We start from the raw sequence: 23,661 nt of genomic DNA on the forward strand, positions 1-23,661 counted from the left end.
CTATGTTCAAAAAATAGTATTGTTTTGGTAAAAGAAAACTAACTAGCCTAATATGAATCCATTTTTTAAGTCGGTATGAAACGGAAGTTGCGAGAATCTTGTGATACAAGTATATCCACGTGAAATGGCTTCTCGGACAAGCAAAATTTTGGGTGGTACTTGATTTTGTCCATGGGGAATTGATTGGATGGTTGGAAAGTTGTGATTTGCTATTGGTCTATATTATGTGAGTGACAGGTTGTCCCGCCCTCGCGCCAGTAAACACGTCATCAGAGAAGAGATGTTGTGCAAGAGGGAGGGTAAGTTATTTTGACTAAAGATTATGAGGGCACATGATTTTTTTTTTATAAATAATAATGCGCACAGATAAACCATTTATAATAAATACTGAGTTTAATACTTTATCCAATATTATATATTATTAGTCATGATGGGGCCATAATAGTAGTAATATATAGCAGGAATGACCTGACCTTCAACATCACAATAATTTTTGATTGGACTGTGAGGAAAGTTCTGGTGAGTTGTGTGGATATATTCTGTCCTCACCCCACGTGTGAGAGGACCGCGTGCCAGCTGGACATTTCTATTCCGCGCACGGCGATGCGGCTGCTTTTACGTCGCCTTACGTCATTTTTGGTCAAATAGAGTCACTACTAGTCAAGTGTCTGCTGGAGATGTTTCACTCACAGTTTTCGCTACCTTTCCTCATGTCCTCTTGGGAGTGACGTATCCGCTCCCCATCACTCATTATCATACGAGTGGAAGTGTGTGTGTGTGTGTGTGTGTGTGTGTGTGTGTGTGTGTGTGTGTGTGATGTGAGCGTCTCTACAGGACACACACACACTTGCGCCGGTGCAGAGAAAGAGGACAGGTAAGAATTCTTTCGATACCCAAAGCAGACAACTTAATTGTGCTTTTAAAACGACACATAGATCGATGAGGCAGTCAAAAAAGATTGGAGATAGTGTCTTACCGTGACGCTCATCTGTTTAAAGCGCGAGAGATGCGCGTGACATCGTTCACCTCGAGACACTGCAGCGTACAAACAAGTGTCGTCGCCGGACAAACAACTTTAAAAAGATCTAACCAGCCTGTCTGTCAAATAGACTCGTATTCATTTCTCGTCATTTCCTTAACGTAAGATGTCCATCCCATCAGCTTGTCAAACGGTGAATTATCTCATACGCCGCGTGTGCTGACTCTTTAATTGAGTCGCGTGGACATATGACCTTGTTCATAATAACGGTTCGTTAGGCGCGTGGCTGATGGAAATTACGATTATTATATACTCGAGATTTTATTTGTTGTCCAGCGGGCTCAGTATATATAAATATTATCCTTGCGACACATGAATCACTGATTCTTGAGACAAAACCAAATAAAATAAAAGTTTACATATGATTAGCATTTAGCATATAATAATTATTTTATGTTGATCTGTTCAGTATATTCAGTTTGGGTTAAATTTCCAATTTCTTTACAGTGTTTGTGATGGAGTTGAAATATCACCCAGACAATATAAGCAAAATTACTTATATTTACTTAAATATACTTATAAACAGAAGTATATTTATAGATCTTTAAAACCTAACAGAGCATATGACCTTGTTTAACTTGTATCAGATGAAAAATGGCCATGTGTCAATTTTTTATATATATTTTTAGTGACCTTTTGTGACCCCAGAAGCAGAGCATGTTGTCACATAGGCTTTTCTGAAAAATTAAAACAATAATGAAACACAAAACAACAGCAAAAGTGTCAAAGGTAACATACACAGATAACATCAACCAACAGAATTTGTAATGAAAAAAATAGAATGTGTGACAAATAGCCCCGGTCTCCTTTATAGAATGAGCTGACACCATGTGTGTTTTAGTATCTTAAACATAGTTGGACAGATGTGTCATGTTGTTTATTGTTTCCTGTGGTTACATTTTGTGAATGTATCTTTCCACTCAACGCTGTTGAGCCATTGTTATTATGTCATCATTATACATTTTTAATGACCTATTTTCATTATGCCATCCTATTATTGTGCACTAAATACTGTGTGAACAGGTTAGATCTTATATTACCTCACTGCATTGAACTTTGTGGGAAAAATATATTTTTTATTAATAACCTTTACTAAACATTATTACTATATATAACACTTGATTGTTGTAGAGTACATTAATGCGTATTCAAATAGATAACATGAAAATAAATGCCACGAAAAACTGATTCATATATTTACCATATATATCCATATGTGACATTTGTGTTGCATAGCATTGTTTTGCATTCCAAACATTGCATAGAATATATCAGCCATAAACATTCTATCTCCTCAGCTTTGCCAGTTTGTAATTTTAATATGAATTGTTCTGTGTTTTATTGCATATCTGCATTTTTAGACTGGCAATCTTTGCTAAACTGTGTATAGCATTTTCTAAGATATAAATCGTTACTTGAGATAGCATTCTGTCTTTTTCACCAAAGATCTGTCCCAAGACACCAATGTGTAAAAGCTCTGAGCTATTAGTCTGTAACAGAAGGAGACAGAGGCATCATTGCTAATGCTATGTGATGGCCATTATCCCCAGCACTTTCTTCAAAGATTGCCCTATCGATCAGAATCCTGTTTATTAAAGTAAATATTCTGGAATTTTAAAAAGAAGTAATGGAAATGTTTAGGGGGGTGGAGGTGTTGGGACTGAAAGTTGTTGCTAAGCAACAGGAAAGTAGATCAGGACAGCGGGGAGGGTATATAGTTGTCATTTGAAGAAAAGGATTGATCTTGGCTGATTGTAGTTCACTGATGTCAGCAGTGACGTCCCAGGAAAAGCAGAGGATGAGAGGGGACAGGTACATAGTGAGGACATTCAGCCCTGGCTACTGTCCAATGCTCTTCACACACTCATCCATCCACTGCAGGCAACAACGGTTTCTGTCTTTGACCAAGGGAGAAGGCAGAGGATTGTGAAGGACACACAAACCTAGGTCTCTCATCTTACTCTGCATTCACAGCATCTATTTTCTGGTTTAGTCACCCTTTCCGTTTTGTCCTTCATGCTTTTGTCTCCATTTATTAAAGGCATGTTCCGGGTTCAGTAGAGGTTAAGCTCTATGAACAGCATTTGTGGTTTGAGTCAGTGGCTCATTTTGTTCAAATCTATTAATATAAAAGTCAAGGTGATACAACTGCCACGATAACAGAAAAAAGTCTCATTAAAAGAATGAAATTCTTAAAAAGCAAACCTTATTGAGTAGGGCTGCACGATTTATCGTGATTAAACCACACGCGATTATTTTATGCGCAGCTTGTCAGAGCAGTACGGCTCTGTGATCAGTAGTAAATGCTTCTCCATCTGAAAACCAGAGGGCGCTCTTGTGCAGAAACTCTAAATATGCCCTGCCGAAGAAGATAACAAGAGTCATATTGCTGTAGCTGAATAAACAGAAGATTGAAACGCTTTGATTGATTAAACATGGCTAATAAACACACGACTGCCTTATTCTGTGTAATAAGCAGAAGGATGCTCAACTGTCGTTATGAAGTGAGTTTAGAGTAAAAATATATTATTAAATGTTGTCTTTTGTTGGACAAGATGTTAATAAATGCTTCTTATGTCTGGAAAGATGTTTGACGCGTGTTGCTTTTTCAAATGTACATTATAAGCTACTCGAACTCGCAGTGCTTTCAGATGGATTAACATTTGGAGCCATACTTCATTGACAAGCTGCACATAAAAAAATAACTGCAGCCTTTGTGATTTCATAATCGCACTAAGAATCACGTTCAAGTGATAATCGCGTTTAAGTTCAATGTTATTTTTCGTATCGTTCGATAAATTGTGCAGCCCTATTATTGAGCAGTTTTGCATCTTTATAAGAAAAAAAACCAACATACAAAAATAAGCAGGAAAACACATAGGTAAGTCAAAAAAACATAGGTAAGTCAATAAGTCACTTATAGGGTTAGTTCACCCAAAAATTCTGTCATTAATTACTCACCCTCATGTCGTTCAAAACCTGTAAGACATTCGTTCACATGCTGAACACAAATAAAGATCTTTTTAATGAAATCTGAGAGCTTTCTGCCCCTCCATTGACATCCTACACAACTACCACTTTCATGCCCCAGAAAGGTAGTAAAGACATCCCTAAAGTAATCCATGTGACTCCAGTGGTTTAACCTCAATTTTATGAAGCGATGTAAGTGCTTTGCTTGCACAAAAAACATTATTTACCATTTTATTTACAAAATATTAATTTATGACGCACATTCACGCAACTACGTCTGCTCTCTTGTCAACACAACACACATGCATAGTGGTGCTCTTGTGAATGAGCATTGGAGATTAATATTTTGTAAATAAAGTGGTAAATTATGTTTGTTTGTTTTTTTGCACGAACAAAGCACTCGCGTTGCTTCATAAAATTGAGGTTAAACCACTGGAGTCACATGGATTAGTATTTTACTATGTTCCTGGGGCTTGAATGTGGAATTAATGAAGGCTGTCAATGGAGGGACAGAAAGCTCTCAGATTTCATTAAAAAGATCTTCATTTGTGTTCTGAAGATGAACGAATGTCTTACGGTTTTGGAATGACATGAGGGTGAGTAATTAATGATAGAATTAACCCTTTGATGTTGATTAACAGCTAAAAACTTGCATTGAACCTGAAAAGTTCAATGGTTTTCCGGGTCTCTCTCGTCTTTCAAGATAAATGGATCCAATGCAGCCCATTGAAAGCTGCTCTATGCCAGAAGGACCTACTGGAGTCTTAGGGCTCCACAAACCACCAGTCTCAGCCCTGCTTGGAAACCCCTGCAAACTGCCTGCATCCTCAAACTGCCAGATGGTCATGACTGGAAACCCACCAGTGTTGGGACAGACCCTGGCACTGCAGACAAATCCAGCCATTCAGGAGAGAGTCAGACCAGACTCAACCGCACAATCCACAAATTGCATCAGCATCAGTCGACCCAGGCCTACGGCACTGGGTACCAAGGCAACAATCAAAGTCTCCAAACCCACTGATCCTTCATTGCAGGCTAAAGCTATGGGAACGCCCAACTTCTTGTCGCACTGCCCAACCGAATCACCATTGCCTTATTGCAACCCCCCAAACCCGCTGAGCCCCACTTCTCAACTCGGTTTTAACCCCCCATCCATTCCCCCAACACTTCCAAGCCCTCCATCACAGCCCATCCGTGCCAAGACACAAAATAACCTAATCGCCAGACCAGTCCCCAACCCAAACCCCAGTCCCCTTTCTAACCACATTCCTCAACCAGTCCTAAGTCCAGAAACACATGTACCCAACGCAGGAGACACTACTGACAATAAGTTGAACAAGACCTTCAGCGAAGAGGGTGATTTCAGGTGAGATGTTATATACCTTGTCCATATTTATACAACAGTTAGTTCTGGTTCCTTAAATCTGATTGGTCAGCATTCTAAGAGTGATGCAACAGTCCAACAGCAGTGAGAATTTTCACTGCTTGTCTGTTTTTCACTGACTGTCAGTCTGTGCATTAGTGCTATGGATTTTTCAGTGACTCTTTCTGCAGTGTACATAGTTAAAATGCCAGTAGGTGGAGACAAATCACTGCATTCATGAGTCGTTCATTCAAATGATTCATTCAAAAACACTGATTCATGCAAGACCTAAACAAATGACTGGCTGAATTCTTTCTATGTCAAAAATAGTAAGAGTATTATGCTAGTATGTGGTTCCGAATTCAGCATGTGTTTATGAGAGTCACTGAATCATTCATTCAACCAATTTGTTCAAAAGCACTTGCTGAATTTGGAACCGCATGCTAGCATACTACTCTTACTATTTTTGCCATATAATGATGATATGGTAAAAAAACTATGACTAGTATGCTAGTACATGGTTCTAATTTCAGCAACTGAATCATTCAATAATGGAACAAGTGGCTATATTTATGAGTCACTGAATGTTTCATTTAATCATTTTGTTTAAAAACGCTGATTTATTCAGAAATGGAACAAGTGACTGTTTTTATTAATTTAACCGATTCGTTGAAAAATGTTGATTCATTCAGGAACAAAACAACTGGCATTCTTTGGCATCAGTCATTGAATTATTCATTCAATTGATTTGTTAAATTTTTATTTATTTATTCAGGAACAAAACAAGTGGCAGTCTTTATGAGTTGGTGAATCATTCATTTAACCAATTCACTTTAAAACACTGATCATTCAGCAATAAAAAAGTGTGTCTTTATAAGTGAGCAATTGAATCATTAATTCAACCAATTTGTTCAAAAACACTGATTTTGTCTGATTCATTCATTCACTCTTGCGAGTGTGATATTACTTTAATATCTCTAGTGATATGATATGATCTGACTGCAGTTACTCAGTGATTGGGTTTCTTCTGGGTTTGCTTATATCCACTGGCCTGAGGGGAGAAAATCTGCTGTTTGGTTTAACAGCTCAAATCTGCAATACGAGGTTTTGCGTTTTTGCTGAGGAAAAAGTCTAGATCAGAATGTGACCTTCATTCTTCAGCATGTGAAGGAGCTCATTGGTCACGGCCAATGGCATTAAAGTCCACCACAGTAACAGCCTTAGATTTGCTACATGTGGTCAGAGGGTCATTAACTGTTAACTTAAATGCTGAGAAATCAACTAGTGGAATGGCAGCATAATGGACCTAAAGAATGCATGCTAGCAGAGCATTTTTTTCATTCCTTAAATCAGCATAATATTTCTCGCAGAGCCTGGTGACAGAATGGACACGGGTGCATTGAGCTGGCAGCATTCCTAGATACCCAAATGTGTTCCTGGATCCTTTAGCCTGTCATCTTTGACAATACAGACAAAGCCCTTATAATGCATAATGCTGTTTACTCATCGTGCATGTGCTCTAATTAGTTAAAAGCGTTCAGCATGTTTTGGAAGCTATTAAATACAGCAGGTGACATTTAGTGCAGGCTTTTTGATTTGAGTAATTTTGATGACTCATAATACCATGATGTAATGTAAAGGAAAATATGACCAGAGATTTGAAACTATAGCTCCGATCCAAAACCTAGTGTAGCACCACATATATCTATGATATATATGTGTATATATATATATATATATAGGGAGAGAGAGAGAGAGAGAGAGATTATTTGTATCATCACTTTTTTGTGTCGACTAGTATTTATGGTTATCAGAATATTATTTACTGTATTTATTGCTATTAGCATAATGTTATGTACTGTTTGTAAGGTTTGTGTGTGTGTGTGTAATTGCTGCCTATGAAGAGGGTTTCAAATCATTTATGAGGTTCCATTCCATTTCAGTTGGAAAGCTTTCTTAGAAGATAGCTGCCTATGTAGGAAGTTTACAGCAAGTAATTAATGCAATTTATTTAAAAATTTACATTAAAGGCTTTATTTCTTTTAGAGTGCATATTGTCACATGGAATGTTGGCTCCGGTATACCACCTGATGACATCACTTCCTTGTTTGGGCCTGGTGTTGAAAATGGGAGCACTGACATGTTTGTTGTTGGGTGAGAATGTCTGAAGTGTTGCATAGTGCCATTTTCTTACATATGGTTAAGCATGAATTAATTAACCTTCCTCTGCATTCTCTGTGTTTTCTTATTTCCATGTCCTTTTTGTCATCTCGCTTTGTTTGTCCTTGTTTTAAAGGTATTCTTCTACCCGTCTTTGTCTCCTCTGTCTTTCTCTCTCTTTGCTCTGTCCTTTTCTCTCTTTAGACTGCAGGAAGTAAACTCCATGATAAACAAGCGGCTTAAAGATGCTCTCTTCACAGACCAGTGGAGTGAGCTCTGCATGGACACTCTCAGTCGTTTTGGATATGTGTTGGTCAGTATGAAATCAAATGTCTAGTTCAGTCGTGAAACTCTAGATGGTGCAGGCTGATAGGTTCTTTACATGCAATTTGCAAGGAATCTCAACATTACCACATGGCACAAGCTGAATGGTCTTTGCTGATTCCACAGCCAATGAGAGTGCTTGCTCATCATTTAAAGAGTCTGGTTCAGTGTTTGCAGTAGTCTAGTCCTGCTGCGAGCTATCAGAGTTCCTCTGAAACCCTTCACCTCCCCTAGCTCCATCTGCCTAGATCTGCTACAGGATTTATGTATGCATATTAATGCAGAAGCAGCATATCTTACATGCTCACAGCAGAGTGTCTGTGAGAAATGTTAAAAGATATACGCAACTCTGGTTAAACAAGCAAGTTATCAGTGATAACTACTGAAGAGAAATAGAGGAGACACTGGACATTGATGAAACTTTCTTTCTTCATAGTAATATACAAGTGCACCATCTTAGTATATCTAAAGTCTTAGCCGTAGGCATACCCTAGCACGTGCATAAAAACTGATGTATACTTTGGGCTTTAGAGACTTGTTCAAATTGAAATAGTGATGTTTGCTGTAGTAAACAACATAATGAGAGGTTTAACTTGAAATATTTTACATTCCTCTAGGTGGCCTCTCAGAGGATGCAGGGGGTTTTCTTACTGGTGTTTTCCAAATTCTGCCACCTTCCCTTCCTCAGGGGAGTACAAACCCAAAGCACACGCACAGGCTTGGGCGGCTACTGGGTAAGTAAAGTGCGCAAAGACCTTTGGGAAAGAGTGAATCATTTCTAAACGCCTATGTGATCAGTGATTGTTGTGCTACATTAATACTTTAATGTCGAACATCAAACATCTGCATAATGTTGTGACCCCCTGCCGTGTGATGTCTTTGATGATTACAGGAAAAGCGGAGTCAAAGAGAGACCATGGAAATTAGGCTGCGAGCGTATTTTTGTGTATGTGACAGTGAGCGTGTATGTGTGTGTGACCCTGCTGTGTGTTGTTGTCAGCATGGCTCCAGGCTCATTCTGCAGTCTCCTTTGAGTAGGGCACAGTAGGACACGCAGCAGCTCTGTTTCTGATCTGTCTTGCAGTGCACAAACACACACATTAGGTTCATCTCTGCTTGATCAAATACAGACTCAACACACACACACAGCAGCTCTCAGTTCTCCCCAGCGCATTACCCAGAAAGAGAGAGCACAACCCATGGGAACTGCAGCACCAGGGCTGCTAATAAACTGCAAGTCTCTGCACAACCTATTTCACCCTTGACTACCCAGCACACCTGTCCTTCTCAGCACAGTGTTTAAAGGGGTAGTTAATTTACAAATGAAATGCTCATTTACTCATCCTCATGTGGTTCCAACAATAGTGGTTACGTCTGTCAACCTCCAAAACATACAAATAGGCAGATATAAAAAGTAGTGGTGGGGATTTTGATTAATTCTGGAGACTTGTATCTTTTGAATCTGTTCACCAAAAAGATTTGTTCAGTGATTCATTTAGTGACTCCTTTTGCAGGTTAAATTGTTACCCAGTAGATGGCGACAAGCGAGTGTTATGAGTGAGTCGTTGAATCATGTACTCAATAATTAAGTAATAGAATGAAAGAAAAAAAAGATGAAAAGATGATACACTTACTATAAGGTCCAGAAAGTGTTTTTGAGCATCATCAGCACACAGTTACAGTTACAACAAAGCAGATCTATACTTTTTGCTTCATTTTGTAAACTGCATGGTATAACTTTTTTATCAAGCTATAAAAAAAGACAACAATAATAGTTAAATAAAAATATAAAGTATTAAAAAAAGTCTTTACATCATTTTAAATGTGAGACTGAATCACATGCCAAATTGAATGAACAGTTTTCAGTTGAGTTTTTGTAATTTCGTTATGTGCACTCGTCATTTTTTTTTTTTTTTTTTGTGTGTGTGTGTGTGTAATATTTTTGTTTTTTTCTTTTTTCTTTTAGTTTTAGCTTTAGTCATTTTAGTACTTTTACTCAAACTAATTTTATTTCAGTTAGTTGCCAAGGCCGTATTTCTGTGTTTTATGTTTAAGTTTTTATACATGTTAGATAATATCTAATCTAATGTCTATATATTTTATTTTAATTTATTGCCAAACATTTTTAATAGTTTTAGTTAACAAACAAGATTAATTCCAGTATGTTCACGAATGAGACTTCAGAAGCCATACAATAGTTTTGTGTGAAGAACAAACCAATATTTGATGGTGTTTGTTCTGTGCTAGAGTTTGACAGCTGTGATCATTATGAACTGTTATTGTATAGAAAAGAGCTACATGAAGATTAAAAATTAAATTTTTTCCTTTTGGGTTCCATGGAAAAAATAACAATGTAATAGTTTAGATCAACATGAGGGTGAGTGAATAATTTCTGTAATAATGTTGTTTTTTCTTTCACTTAGGACAGGCACTTTACACAGGAGTGCAGAGCTGCTGTATTATTAATGTCCTCCCATTATCCTCTGCATTTATATGTTTGTCTCAGGGGAATAAAGGGGGCGTGAGTGCACGCATGATGGTTTTCGGACACCCTGTGTGCTTTCTCAACTGCCACCTGCCGGCTCACATGCGTAACCTCGAGCAGCGGATGGAGGACTTTGAAAGCATCCTACAGCAGCAGCAGTTTGAGGGCAGCACCGCTGTGGGCGTGCTGGATCACGAGTGGGTACCTGGGAAAAAACAGATCCTTGATGCCTAGCCTTACTATTAAAGCTACACTATGTATCTTTTTGGCCCTCTAGTGCTTAAAACATAAAACTGCACGTGACCTGCAAAAGATTATTTGGTTGTGCTTCAGCTCTGAATGTGGTTTGAGGCACTAGTGCACACTAGTGGATATGGACAGATTAACTGTTGCATATTTTGTTGGTTTTTACAAACTGGATTTTTTATCTTTTATTTTAGCATTAATCTGAGTGGCTTTATACAGATGAACTTTGACCTGTTAGGTTCACTGGAACTTATTGCATTCTTCACAGTGTGGTGTTCTGGTTTGGTGATCTGAACTTCCGAATCGAAGGTTATGATATTCACGTGGTGAAAAGTGCAATTGAGAATGACAAACTGCCTCTACTGTGGGAAAAAGATCAGGTAAGAGAGCAAAAATGCCAAATGCTTTTATTATGCCACAGTCACCAGCACTGCTTCCGCTTTTCCGGTCATGAGTATGAGATAACACAGCTCTGTTTATCATATTAGATTCATTTGAGTGTGTTGAAAATGTTATAACGTTAATCTGTGCGTTCGCTCGGCGGCTGCTATGAGACACTTGTTGCAGACTGCAGTAAGCTAGATCGATTTTAGAATATCATGTTAAATGATTCGAAGGCTTGTGTTGATAAATGGCATGCAATTAATTTTAAAACGTGTTGTATAATGGAGAAAATGCTGTATTACTGTTAATAAAAATAAAGCTGCATCTGATTATGCTGATTATGTTAGCTGCTTCACAAAATAGTGTTTTTCTCTGAGGCATGATAAAAGCATGGTACTCGCAAAAAATCAAGAAAATTAGATTTAAACAAAAAGACTAAACGTGTTGAGCTATATAACAATAATTCATTTTGTATCTATAAATATATCAAAACAGTTGTTCCCTTGCCTATTAAAACATGTAAATATTAAAGCGCCTTTGGTTTCTACAAAATAAAACCGAGAAACCGAGGTTAATGCGGGTATGACGCAATTGACAGGCGACTCCTCACACGTCAACAGCCTTGGTTAAAATTGCACAATTCTCACAATTTACAAATAGTTGGAAACATTTGGGATATTGTAAGTACTCAAGTGAACAAAATATATAACACTGGCCTAGTGGTTTTTGGATATTTTACTGCAAAATTCTTACATATTGCACCTTTAAGTCGACAGTAGAAGTAATTATGAAATGACATATAAAGATGATAAATTATATTTAAATGGATCAAAAAAGCACTCTAAATAACATGCAAAAAGTGTTGGAAAATATTACATTCAGTTTACATTTAAGTATATTATTTAAAAGTGGAATATTTCCATAAGTACTGACCTTTTTGGAGAGTAAGCTAAAGTCTACTTTTTTTTTTTTTTTTTATACAATGGAGGCCCTATCTCAAATGCCCGCACAGTGCTCACGAACACCCTTTTGAATCATAAAATGAATGTAGAACGAGGCTTCAAGTCCACATCATGTGCACCATTTGGAACGGGGACTGATTGCTGAGGTTCATGTGATTTCAAGGGTACGAACAGATCCAACTGCTGAATCAACGTTGGACACAGATAAGCTTAGAAAATGATCTTTGTCTCAGTCACATAACACCAGGTGTCTCTGTACAGATCTTGGCAATACTGATTTTTCAATCTGTTACCACTAGAGGTCAGTGTACTACATCTATAAACAAAGCGGCTTGATTCAGCTCTTTAGAAAGTTCATATGCACTGAGATACAATATAAAGACACTGGATTATATTGTGTTGTCTGCTGGATTTGGTTGTTGTTAAAAAGATAAAGTGAAAGAACATTTCGTCTTTTTGTTTTGTCTTTGTCACAGCTCAACATGGCGAAAAAAAGTGAATCCGTTCTGGAGGGATTTATGGAAGGAGCCCTGAAATTCCCGCCAACTTACAAGTTTGATGTGGGGACACACACTTATGACACAAGGTGTGGGACTGTGTTATGCTTTTCTTCATGAGTCTTTCTGTTTCTTTAGGCTCTCATTAAACCTGGCTTTCTTTCCTAGTGCAAAAAAGAGGAAACCTGCATGGACAGATCGCATCCTGTGGCGTCTGCGCAGGACAGGCTCCCCCGTGCCGTCTCATTATTCCGCCCTGCAGCGGGGTCTGACATCATGGCTGGGCGGCGCCACCAGAGTTTCCCAGCACTTCTACCGCAGTCACAAGGGGTTCACTATTAGTGATCACAAGCCAGTGTCCGCCCTCTTCTCTTTGCATGTGAGTCTAAAAATGGCGGGAAAGATACCAGATAGTCTGTGAGCAGCACTTCCTGTATTTTAGGCGTACGGTGTCATGTGAGATATTTATTATCCTGACACTTCAACTTTTGCGAGTTCAAAAAGTTGCTTATGGTCTCAGACACACTGCTAATAAATTTAAACCTATTTTTTCAGTTTTTTTGTTTACTTGTTTTTGTTTAAGGCCTCTGTAAAAGGAGAAAAGGTTATTAGTTATGTCTAAACATACAATTTCTTCTAACATTTACTACACAAGTACACTTCTGTCCCATCAGTTTCCCTATAAGGTGAACCTACCATTAGTGACACTGGAAGTGGAGAAAGAATGGACCAAGTTCTCTGATGCTACAGCCAAACTCACAATGGCACATGGCTTTCAGAGGAGTTCATGGGACTGGGTGGGACTGTACAAGGTAAAACATGAATGGCATTTTCAGATAAAACAAAATTTAATTCAAGTGGGTACATTTCATTCCATTTTTTACTTGGAAAAATTGCACGCATTATGTTATTATAATAATAAATCACAATGGTTTTCTAATAGGTGTCATTAACTCTATTAACCTCATTTAAATAGAAACTCTGCCCGCAAACTCACACTATTGGTTGAGCCAGTGTTGCTATGTTGGGCTGGTCAGGAAACTCAAGCAAATGGAGCAATGTTTTGAAAGGACCACAGAAACACAGTCTTTGCACTTTTCAAAGAAATTAACCTATACATTTCTTATAGTTATTTTTGTATAATTTTATTATAGAAAAAATGACACATTAAACAAGAAAAAGAAACATGAACAAAATAAATGACAAATTATTTTGATAAAGGTTTTCTAGCCTAATTGTCTGATACAATCTCATTTTTACTCAACGCTTATGCAAAAGCACCACATCAAGCAACAGACACAAGAAGATTTTTCAAGATCGTTTTGTAATAGAAAGAAATGCGGGTATTACATGAACACTATGACATGAGTTATTGTTTACCTGAGACTTACCTATGTGATCTGACCAGCTGTATCATGCTTTTTTCTTTCACTTTTATTTACACTATAGAGAATTATTTTCATGTTCTCATCTGGACAGTTTATGAGTACAAATGCACTTTTACTTTACTTCACTCTAACTTTACTTTAAATCATTACTAGAACATATGATTTGATTGATGTTTAGTTGCTTAGCTTGCAACCTGATCATGTTGTACTTGTACTTGTTTGTTGTCTATACAGAAATATTCAATCCAATGATTATTCACATGCTGTGATGCACTGCAGATATTTGACCCTTTTGATTTCTTTTGTAGTACTTATTCTTTCCAAATGAATAATTTTATATGTTCACTATTAATGATTTAATTATCAATTATTAAAAGTTCAATCTCTCACTAAATTCTTTTAAATGTTGATGACAATAAAAATAGATGCACACACCCATACCACATGGGCAACATGGGGTGCAAATCTGCACCTATTTATTAAATTAAATAAATTATTTATATACTTCATGTTACTTTTCTGTTGTCTTTTTTAGGTGGGATTTAAGCACTACAAGGATTACGCTGCATATGTATGGGCCAAATCTGAGCATTCGACGCAGGTAGGACATGAAAATTGTTAGTAGTGTGTGTAAGATGTTTCCTGGAGATCTGAAAGATATTAGCAGCCTGACCCTGACCTTTACATCTCTCTGTGTTCACTGGACAATACTTTAATCCCAAAATCATATCATTCCTGGATAATCTTGGATTGAAAGCTTTAAGATCACGGAACAGTATTAATTCTAACAAAGTAGATTTATTGTGTAGCCAGTGCTGACTCTCATTATCTAACTTGTAACTTGTTTTTTTTTCATGACCTTCAGGTGACATTTTCTGAGGAAGATTTGCCTAGAGACCCAGGGGAATATATTCTGGGATATTACAGTAACAACACGAACAGCATCGTCGGAGTGACAGAACCATTTCAGGTCCACACTTCTCTCACACAGCTACATTCTGATTCAGCACAAATGCAAATATTAGTTTGGTTTGAACAAGCAGCTCAGAAGCTCTGAGTGTGTTAGTCCAAGGGCATGATGACTAGGTCATTGCGATCTGGCATCACTGTTGTCAACATTTGAAGTATTGATTGCAGCCTTGATTTGTATTTGAGGCTGGATATCCACAAATTACAAACATAGACTCAGTTGTCATTTGAATGAAAATGCCCTCTCAGACTGACAAATAAAGTGACTGATCACAGTTTGTTTTGTTTTACATGCTGATTAAGGGCTGTTAAACTAAAAATCAATGATACCACAATAATAGACTGGCTGAATAGAACTGAACTGAAAAGGTGTGTAGACTTTCCAAAAGTAGTAAGCACTCATTATTTCACAGACTGAAAACTCAAGACAAGAGTTTACTTGCTACTAAGTGCCTCAAACAAAATTCTGAATATCCCAGCTTTGATGACATAATCCTCCCAAATTTCTTTCTTCATTGGAACTCCAGAGGAGTTTTGAAGATGGTGCCAATTTCGTCATGCATTTGAATGAATACAGACTTAAGCTTTCAAAGAGACAAAAGTACTTTAAATGTTCATGGACCAGTTTTTGTCCAAGTCTTCTGAAGTCATGTGAACCAGTGTTGTAATCGAGACCAGCTCATTTGAGCCTGAGTCAAGACTGGGACCAGAATACGGTTGAATCCAAGTCTAGACTGAGACCAGAAGAAGGCTGAGTAAGAGTCAAAACTGAGACCAGAAGAGGGTCGAGTCAGAGTCAAGACCCAGACCAGAAGAGGCTTGAGTCCAAGTCAAGACTGAGACCAGAAGAAGGTTGAGTTTGAGTCTAGACCAAGACCAGAAGAAGGTTTAGTTTGAGTCCAGACCAAGACCAGAAGAGGGCTGAGTCAGAGTCAAAACTGTGACCAGAAGAGGTCAAGTTGGAGTCAAGACCCAGACCAGAAGAGGCTTGAGTCCGAGTCAAGACTGAGACCAGAAGAAAGTTGAGTTTGAGTCCAGACCAAGACCAGAAGAGGGCTAAGTAAGAGACAAAACCGTGACCAGAAGAGGGTCAAGTCAGAGTCAAGACCCAGACCAGAAGAGGCTTGAGTTCGAGTCAAGACCCAGACCAGAAAAAGGCTGATTTTTGGGTCAAGACTGAGACCAGAAGAAAGTTAACAGCATCAAGACCAAGACCAGAAGAGGGCTGAGTTAGAGTCAAGACTGAGACCAGAGGAGGGTAGAGTCAGCGTCAAGACCGAGACCAGAAGAAAGTCAAGTCAGAGTCAAGAGCCAGACCAGGGGCCGGCTGCATAAACTGCTAAGACTAGTCTTATAAATTAGTCATAATTTTTTTTTCTTTAATGCCTGGTTCAGACTACTCGATTTTAGCCCGATTTTGCCACGATCTGCTTGACGTAGGGTGTCGTGGGGATTCGTAAACGACAATGGGCGTTGGGACGCAAGATTCGAACATTTCAGCTCGTGTAGCGTGTCATCGTGGACGACAAACGATGCTGCGTCTGCGATGCTTTACGACGTCACGACAGAAAGATTAGCATGTTTAATTTTTTCTCAGTCATCGAAGATGAGTTCCGTCACATGTGTGACACTGGCCAATAGAAACACAGAAGTTCCTTCCTACATGCTTTCAAACATGCCAAAATGAAAGAGAGACAATGGTATTGTTCCTGCTAGGTGGAATTTACAATAGAGGAAATGTTTGTGGAGATATGGCAACAATACTCCTGCATTTATGATGTTTCCTGTTGGGACTAAGTTACCGCGACAGAGTGAAAAATGGTAAATAAAACATGTTACCTCAGTTCTCTTTGAAGGAAATCCAAATATCCATGCAATCCAGATATGTGTCCACTTTTGGGCTTTTCTGACAACAAGACAGAGCAAAACACACTGCTAGCCATTGTTTGTTTATACTCACAGCACCTTCTGTCAGTCCATAGTCCCGCCTTCTCGATGACAGCATGCACACGGTTAAAGACAGCACGCGATGAATGGTCGGGTAGCAACATGTAGTCTGACTTGTTTCTTGTCCACGACACAAGATTTTAGGAGTCAAAATTGTATAATCTGACACAGTGTCTATCGTGACCGACAAAAATATTGTGTAGTCTGAACCCGGCATAAGACTGTTCATAAGTCAGTTACATAAAAACATAAATTGGTCTAATTTGATACTGAAAAGTAAGACTGATTACACCTAACTAACTGCTAATTGTTCGTACTAGTTCTTAAGACACAGTCTTAACATAATGGCTATGTTTATGCAACTAGCCCCAAAAGAAGGCTAATTCTGAGTCAAGACTGAGACCAGAACATGGTTGAGTCCAAATCTAGACCAAGACCAGAAAAGGGTCAAGTGAGAGTAGGGGTGCGCGATAACACAATTTTAGATTGTGAATGTCTCCATGATCTGCCGTTAAAGAGATATCGTAGTATCGTGTTACAGCACACATCCTATCATTTGCAGTTCTGTTGCCCCCATCCCACCATACTTTACAGGACAAGACTTACATTCACATCACATGTTTAGCAACACAGTGGTAGGGTTACGCTCACGTGACATCACAGTTCTTCGCCATTAAAAAGTTTATTATTTCCATGCTTTTTAAAGCCTTGCCAGTTAAACATTTTATTCGCATGCTGTTCTGGCATAAGCTTTTCTAAGTGCATACACCTGAAGCACACTCACAAAAGCCCGTCGCAGCGCGTGAGTACTGAACTAAGTTCTCTTTTGCATCTCATTGCACTTAAACTGTTAAATACTCACAGTGTTTACATATAAACACAGTTGTTTGTATTTTGAGTGGATATAAACATTTCAGATGCGTGTCAGTATATTAGATCAGTGCATTCGGTCTTAAAGTGACAGCAGCCTAATAAACCCTGCTGCAGTCTGTGTCATAAGTGAAGTTCCTACACGAAATTTTGGGAGGAGTGAACCAATCTAATCTTTCAAGTAACTGCCGGAGCATATAAGCAGCCACTCACCTTGCTCCAGAATCAGCTGATTTGGCATCACGCCATCTCCTCAACATAATTTAGGCATCTTGCTACCAGACTCATCTTCCAAGCATTAGTAGTCCCACTGGGGGGTATATCTAAGCTTGTGTTGAAGCTGCTTCCTTCAGCCTCTCTACTTTAATTTATTTAACCTTAATAGCTTAAAGATTATATGGGCAAACAAACTCTAAAAAATAAAATGTTAATCAAGCAACAAAATACAAAGAGATAATCACTCACTGCTCTTGACTGAATAACTTTGGTTATTCAACAAATTTTCCCGGCAACCCTCCTCCCTGTCTCCTCCTCTAATTCTCTCTTTTCTCCTACGTGCAGCTCCGTGGTGGGGGGGTTAACTCGGAGCTCGAGCCGAACTTCGGGCTCGAGCCTCCTCCACAGACAGCAAGCCAAGTTCGTTTTACTATTAACCATCAAGACTGAATGGGCAGGCGAACTCATGAAATGTTTTACTTTTGTATATTCAGTTTCTTACTTGAATGCTACTGTTAAATACACCTACTAGCTGAAAAAATTAAAGCACTGTTTATATAATTTTTATCTTATATTGTATTTGTTCTATTTGTAATTTGCATATTTATTCTTATTTGTAATAACATTATAACAAGATAAAATAATAAATTAAAATAAAGTGAAATAAGATTTTGGTTGTAAGGCACACCTCTAGTTTGGCCCAAAATGGTCTGCCATTCTTTTTTCTTTTGTTACCTTGTAAGGTGACATTTTTAAAATAGGGAAATTAGTTTGGCTTTTCTGCTCCAAAAAAATAAAAATTGTGATATTATATATTACATATTTCCCACACTTTAGTCAGAGTCAAGACTGAGACTGAGACCAGAAGAGGCTTGAGTACGAGTCAAGACTGGGACCAGAAGAAGGTTGAGTTTGACCAAAGACTATAGATATATATAAAGACGGTTCACTCCTATTAGTTATGAATTGGAGAAACTGCAACGCACAATATGGCTGAATACGTCCCGCCTTCTAAGTAAAAGAGCCAATCGCTGATTGATAAAGTCATTGCATCACTGCAGCTGCTGTTAGAGGCTCCGGTTCCCATAGAACCCTGAGACTCGCGCTTAGGACTGCACATGCACATTGGCTCGTCTAGCCTGAAAAATAAGCTTTTTAACACTATAAACGGCGCTTCCCACAAAAGAACCAATTGGAAGACGCGAATCGAATCGTATGATTTCAAGATGAATGATGGTGTGCGTATGAGCCGGCTTTCAAGTCAAGTCAAGTCAAGTCACCTTTATTTATATAGCGCTTTTTACAATGCAGATTGTGTCAAAGCAGCTTTACAGTAATAACTAGTATATAATTTTGGCTGCACGGCAGCTCTTAAAGAAAATGGTGTCATTTCCAGCTTAAGTAAATTTAGTATTGATTCATTCCGTTGTAAGAATCAATAGTTATTAATTTAGTTAATTTATCTATATCAATACTGGAGTAAACAGTGATGTCCTCATCCAGCTCAGTTCAGTTCGCATACAAGGGCGTCAATGCAGGCCCAAAACATTGCTGAAAGTTCAATTTCCGAGCTGCAAGTTATCATCATGTTTTGTCCATCGTTACAGTGGCAATGACAAGATTTCGCGAGTGGCAAGTAAACACAACAGTGTTCCTTTTGCTGCTGTAAAACTGACAGAAACGGATGTTTTACTATGTCTTGTTGTCCAAAGAGGTGGACTTTGGAGGTTTTTGCAAAAAAAATTGTTAAATACCAATGAATTGACTAGGGACGTTTTTGAAAATACGGCATTTCAATAACTGACTAATAACCTTTTCATTGCCATTGAAGTGAAATTACTGAACCTAAACATAGGAGCCTGGTAAAAAATGCTCATTTTAAAGAAAACATGTCAGATGGACTTTTTTGCATTGGAACTCTTCATATTCTTTGTCTATATATTTTCATTATCTGTGTATATTTTCCTCACAGGTGCAGCTTCCCATGTCCACACCACCTGCACCAGCATGTCGTTCGCACTCCGACAGCTCAGATGTCAGCTCTGAAGATGACAGTACGCTGGTCCTGTTGGCTCCCTGCTCTCGTAGCCCCAGCCCTGGAAACCACAGCAGCAAACGGCATCACCACCACCAGAAGCGGCAGCGCAGCCGCAGCCCCGCCGTACCTGCACTCTCCGCAACGCCCCTTCCCTCCCTGCAGTCTCTCAGCCTGTGCCCACGTCCCCGTGACGGCCCCGCACGGAGCTCCTCCCCGCACCCTTCAGCCAATGCCAAGAAAGAGCGTCTGGTTTCTCCAGACACATTAACCTCGCCCTCCCTCAGTCCTCTTAGTCCACGGAGCCCTGTGTCTCCCGGGAACGGAGTCAGCGCTCCAGAGGCTCTGATAGCGGCCATTTTAGGAGAGCCCAGGCCCGCTCCAATAGGAAAAGCAGGGGATGTGATTCTCTGACCAATCCCCCACCCCTTCCTTTCGATTCATTTCTAGACTTTAGCAGATATTGTAATGCAACTATAGAGAAATGACCTGTTTCAGGTCGTCCTCTGCCGCTTTTAAGACCTGCAGCTGTTTGTGATCTCATGCCTTGTCGTGCTTAATCTTTCACAAACTCTTCTTTGGTTCTCAGTGGCTTTGCCAGTAGAGGTTCAACTGGCCTATCCATTTTACATTATTTATTAATGGCCCTGTTTCCACTTGGTATTAAGATGCGTTTTGGTCGATCAGATCACAAGTGGACGATGCTAAATACAGGATTGCTGATTGCCTTCATAGCGGAAACGCTTATGTGGTCGAATGTGTTCGAACATCCACTAAAGACCGCCTACTCTCTGCCTACTGACCTAACGCGTAAACATTATGGGAAACATGCTAGCCAGACAGGATTTAAACTTTCTTGGCTGAAGAAGTTTGGTTTGAAGATGAAAAACATACCAAGCACAATGTTCTCACACCATTTCTAACACACACTCACTGTGTTCACCGTGGTTTTGCGGCTGTCAGAGCAGAAAAGTTTTTCCATCATCTCCGGGTGCGTTCATGTGTAAATTGCACAAGCTTATTTTGTCCATTAGATCAAAAGATCTGAAAAAAAAACATACATTTACCCACAAATAGCAAAAAAAAGAAAAAAAAAGAAAAAGAAATCAGGACAGAAGTGGTTGAAATTGGACAAAAGTGACAGATTAAATTACTAGGTGGAAACGGGTATGTGTCTCCATCGTCTACTTGTGAACCGATCGATTAAAGTGCATCTTAATACCAGGTGGAAACAGGGTCAATGATAGATTGTAAATGGTGACAGTACAACAGTGCACGTTCGCCTTATAGTGCAGGACAACCTGACCCAAGGTAAAACTGTGCTGTTACCGTAGAATCAAAGCAAACAGTGATGTCAGCATTCATCTCAGCCTTTACTCTTAACTAGTGGTTGACTGGATTTTAATGCCCAATGTCTAGAAATTGTTTATTGTGGAAAATTAACACAATTTCCTTTGTTAAAATACAGTATCTCACAGAAGTGAGTACACCCCTCACATTTTTGTAAATATTTTATTATATCTTTTCATGTGACAACACAGAAGAAATGACACTTTGCTACAATGTAAAGTAGTGAGTGTACAGCTTGTATAACAGTGTAAATTTGCTGTCCCCTCAAAATAACTCAACACATAGCCATTAATGTCTAAACCGCTGGCCACAAAAGTGAGTACACCCCTAAGTGAAAATGTCCAAATTGGGCCCAAAGTGTCAATATTTTGTGTGGCCACCATTATTTTCCAGCACTGCCTTAACCCTCTTGGGCATGGAGTTCACCAGAGCTTCACAGGTTGCCACTGGAGTCCTCTTCCACTCCTCCATGACAACATCACGGAGCTGGTGGATGTTAGAGACCTTGCGCTCCTCCACCTTCCATTTGAGGATGCCCCACAGATGCTCAATAGGGTTTAGGTCTGGAGACATTCTTTAGCAAGGCAGTGGTCGTCTTGGAGGTGTGTTTGGGGTCATTATAATGTTGGAATACTGCCCTATGGCCCAGTCTCCGAAAGGGAGGGGATCATGCTCTGCTTCAGTATGTCACAGTACATGTTGGCATTCACCACAAGACATGGTTCCAGTAATCCATGTCCTTAGTCTGCTTGTCTTCAGCAAACTGTTTGCGGGCTTTCTTGTGCATCATCTTTAGAAGAGGCTTCCTTCTGGGATGACAGCCATGCAGACCAATTTGATGCAGTGTGCGGCGTATGGTCTGAGCACTGACAGGCTGACCCCCCACCCCTTCAACCTCTGCAGCAATGCTGGCAGCACTCATACGTCTATTTCCCAAACACAACCTCTGGATATGACGCTGAGCACATGCACTCAACTTCTTTGGTCGACCATGGCGAGACCTGTTCTGAGTGAACCCTGTCCTGTTAAACCACTGGATGGTCTTGACCACCGTGCTGCAGCTCAGGTTTAGGGTCTTGGCAATCTTCTTAAAGCCAACGCCATCTTTATGTAGAGCAACATTTCTTTTTTTCAGATCCTCAGAGAGTTCTCCCCATTCACACCTGAGACCTTGTAACACTAACGAGTCACATGACACCAGGGAGAGATAATGGCTATTTGGGCCCAATTTGGACATTTTTACTTAGGGGTGTACTCACTTTTGTGGCCAGCAGTTTAGACATTAATGGCTGTGTGTTGAGTTATGTTGAGGGGACAGCAAATTTACACTGTTATACAAGCTGTACACTCACTACTTTACATTGTAGCAAAGTGTAATTTCTTCAGTGTTGTCACATGAAAAGATATAATAAAATATTTACAAAAATGTGAAGGGTGTACTTACTTCTGTGAGATACTGTATATTGGTTTGATTGACAAATATGGGACGTGTTTTATCTTCCCTTTTTGAAGTTGGTAATTCTGAGACCACACTGAAAATCTGGGATTCAAAATCTAATTTAAATCTGAAAGCTTACAAAAAGTTTTAAGATTTGAAAAAGACTATAATGTGACCCTGGACCACAAAACCAGTCATAAGGGTAAATTTTTTGAAATTGAGATTTATACGTCATCTGAAAGCTGAATAAATTAGCTTTCCACTGATGTATGGTTTGTTAGGAACTATTTGAAAATCTGGAATCTGAGGGTGCAAAAAAATCAAAATATTGAGAAAATCGCCTTTAAAGTTGCTCAAATGAAGTCCTTAGCAATGCATATCCACTCACAAAAATACATTTTTGATATATTTACAGTATGAAATTTACAAAATATCTTCATGGAACATGATCTTTACTTAATATCCTAATGATTTTTGGCATAAAAGAAAAATCCATAATTTTGACCCATACAATGTATTGTTAGCTATTGCTACAAATATACCCGTGCGACTTATGACTGGTTTTGTGGTCCAGGGTCACATACACACACACACACACACACACACATATATATATATATATATATATATATATAATGAAATTAACAAAATAAAAAAAAAGAAGCACTTTTACTGGTGAGCTCCACTGTGTGTGTGTGTGTGTAGTTTGGGGTCAGTAAGATTTTCAAAAAAAATTAATACTTTAATTCAGCAATGCATTAAAATGATCAAAAGTGACAGTAAAGTCATTTACAGTATAATGTTACAAAATATTTCACTTTCAATTATAAATGCTGTTCTTTTGAACTTTTTGTTAATCAAAGAATCCTGAAAAAAAAAAATGTATAATGGTTTCCACAAAAATATTAAGCAGCACAACTGTTTTTAACATTGATAATAATAAGAAATGTTTCTTGAGCATCAAATCAGCATATTAGAATGATTTCTGAAGGATCATGTGACAATGAAGAATGATGCT

General features: G+C 38.7%; 1 protein-coding gene across 2 annotated transcripts; it reads left to right on the forward strand.

The window, feature by feature from the left end:
- Positions 1-663: 663 nt before the first annotated feature.
- Positions 664-21,419, forward strand: LOC127521710 (inositol polyphosphate 5-phosphatase K). Of its 2 annotated transcripts, none has more exons than XM_051911085.1 (13): positions 664-874; positions 4,713-5,375; positions 7,419-7,526; positions 7,737-7,845; positions 8,474-8,590; positions 10,363-10,538; positions 10,856-10,967; positions 12,410-12,519; positions 12,599-12,809; positions 13,105-13,242; positions 14,354-14,419; positions 14,684-14,788; positions 19,793-21,419. In XM_051911085.1, the coding sequence occupies exons 2-13, from the start codon at positions 4,717-4,719 to the stop codon at positions 20,267-20,269; spliced, it is 2,388 nt and encodes a 795-aa protein (XP_051767045.1). In that variant the 5' UTR covers positions 664-874; positions 4,713-4,716; the 3' UTR covers positions 20,270-21,419. The 2 variants fall into 2 exon arrangements, with proteins under 2 accessions (XP_051767045.1, XP_051767046.1); XM_051911086.1 differs by lacking the exon at positions 664-874 and adding an exon at positions 2,808-2,986.
- Positions 21,420-23,661: the final 2,242 nt, after the last annotated feature.

This window comes from Ctenopharyngodon idella, chromosome 10 (genome assembly GCF_019924925.1).
Source record: "Ctenopharyngodon idella isolate HZGC_01 chromosome 10, HZGC01, whole genome shotgun sequence".
NCBI lineage: Eukaryota > Metazoa > Chordata > Actinopteri > Cypriniformes > Xenocyprididae > Ctenopharyngodon > Ctenopharyngodon idella.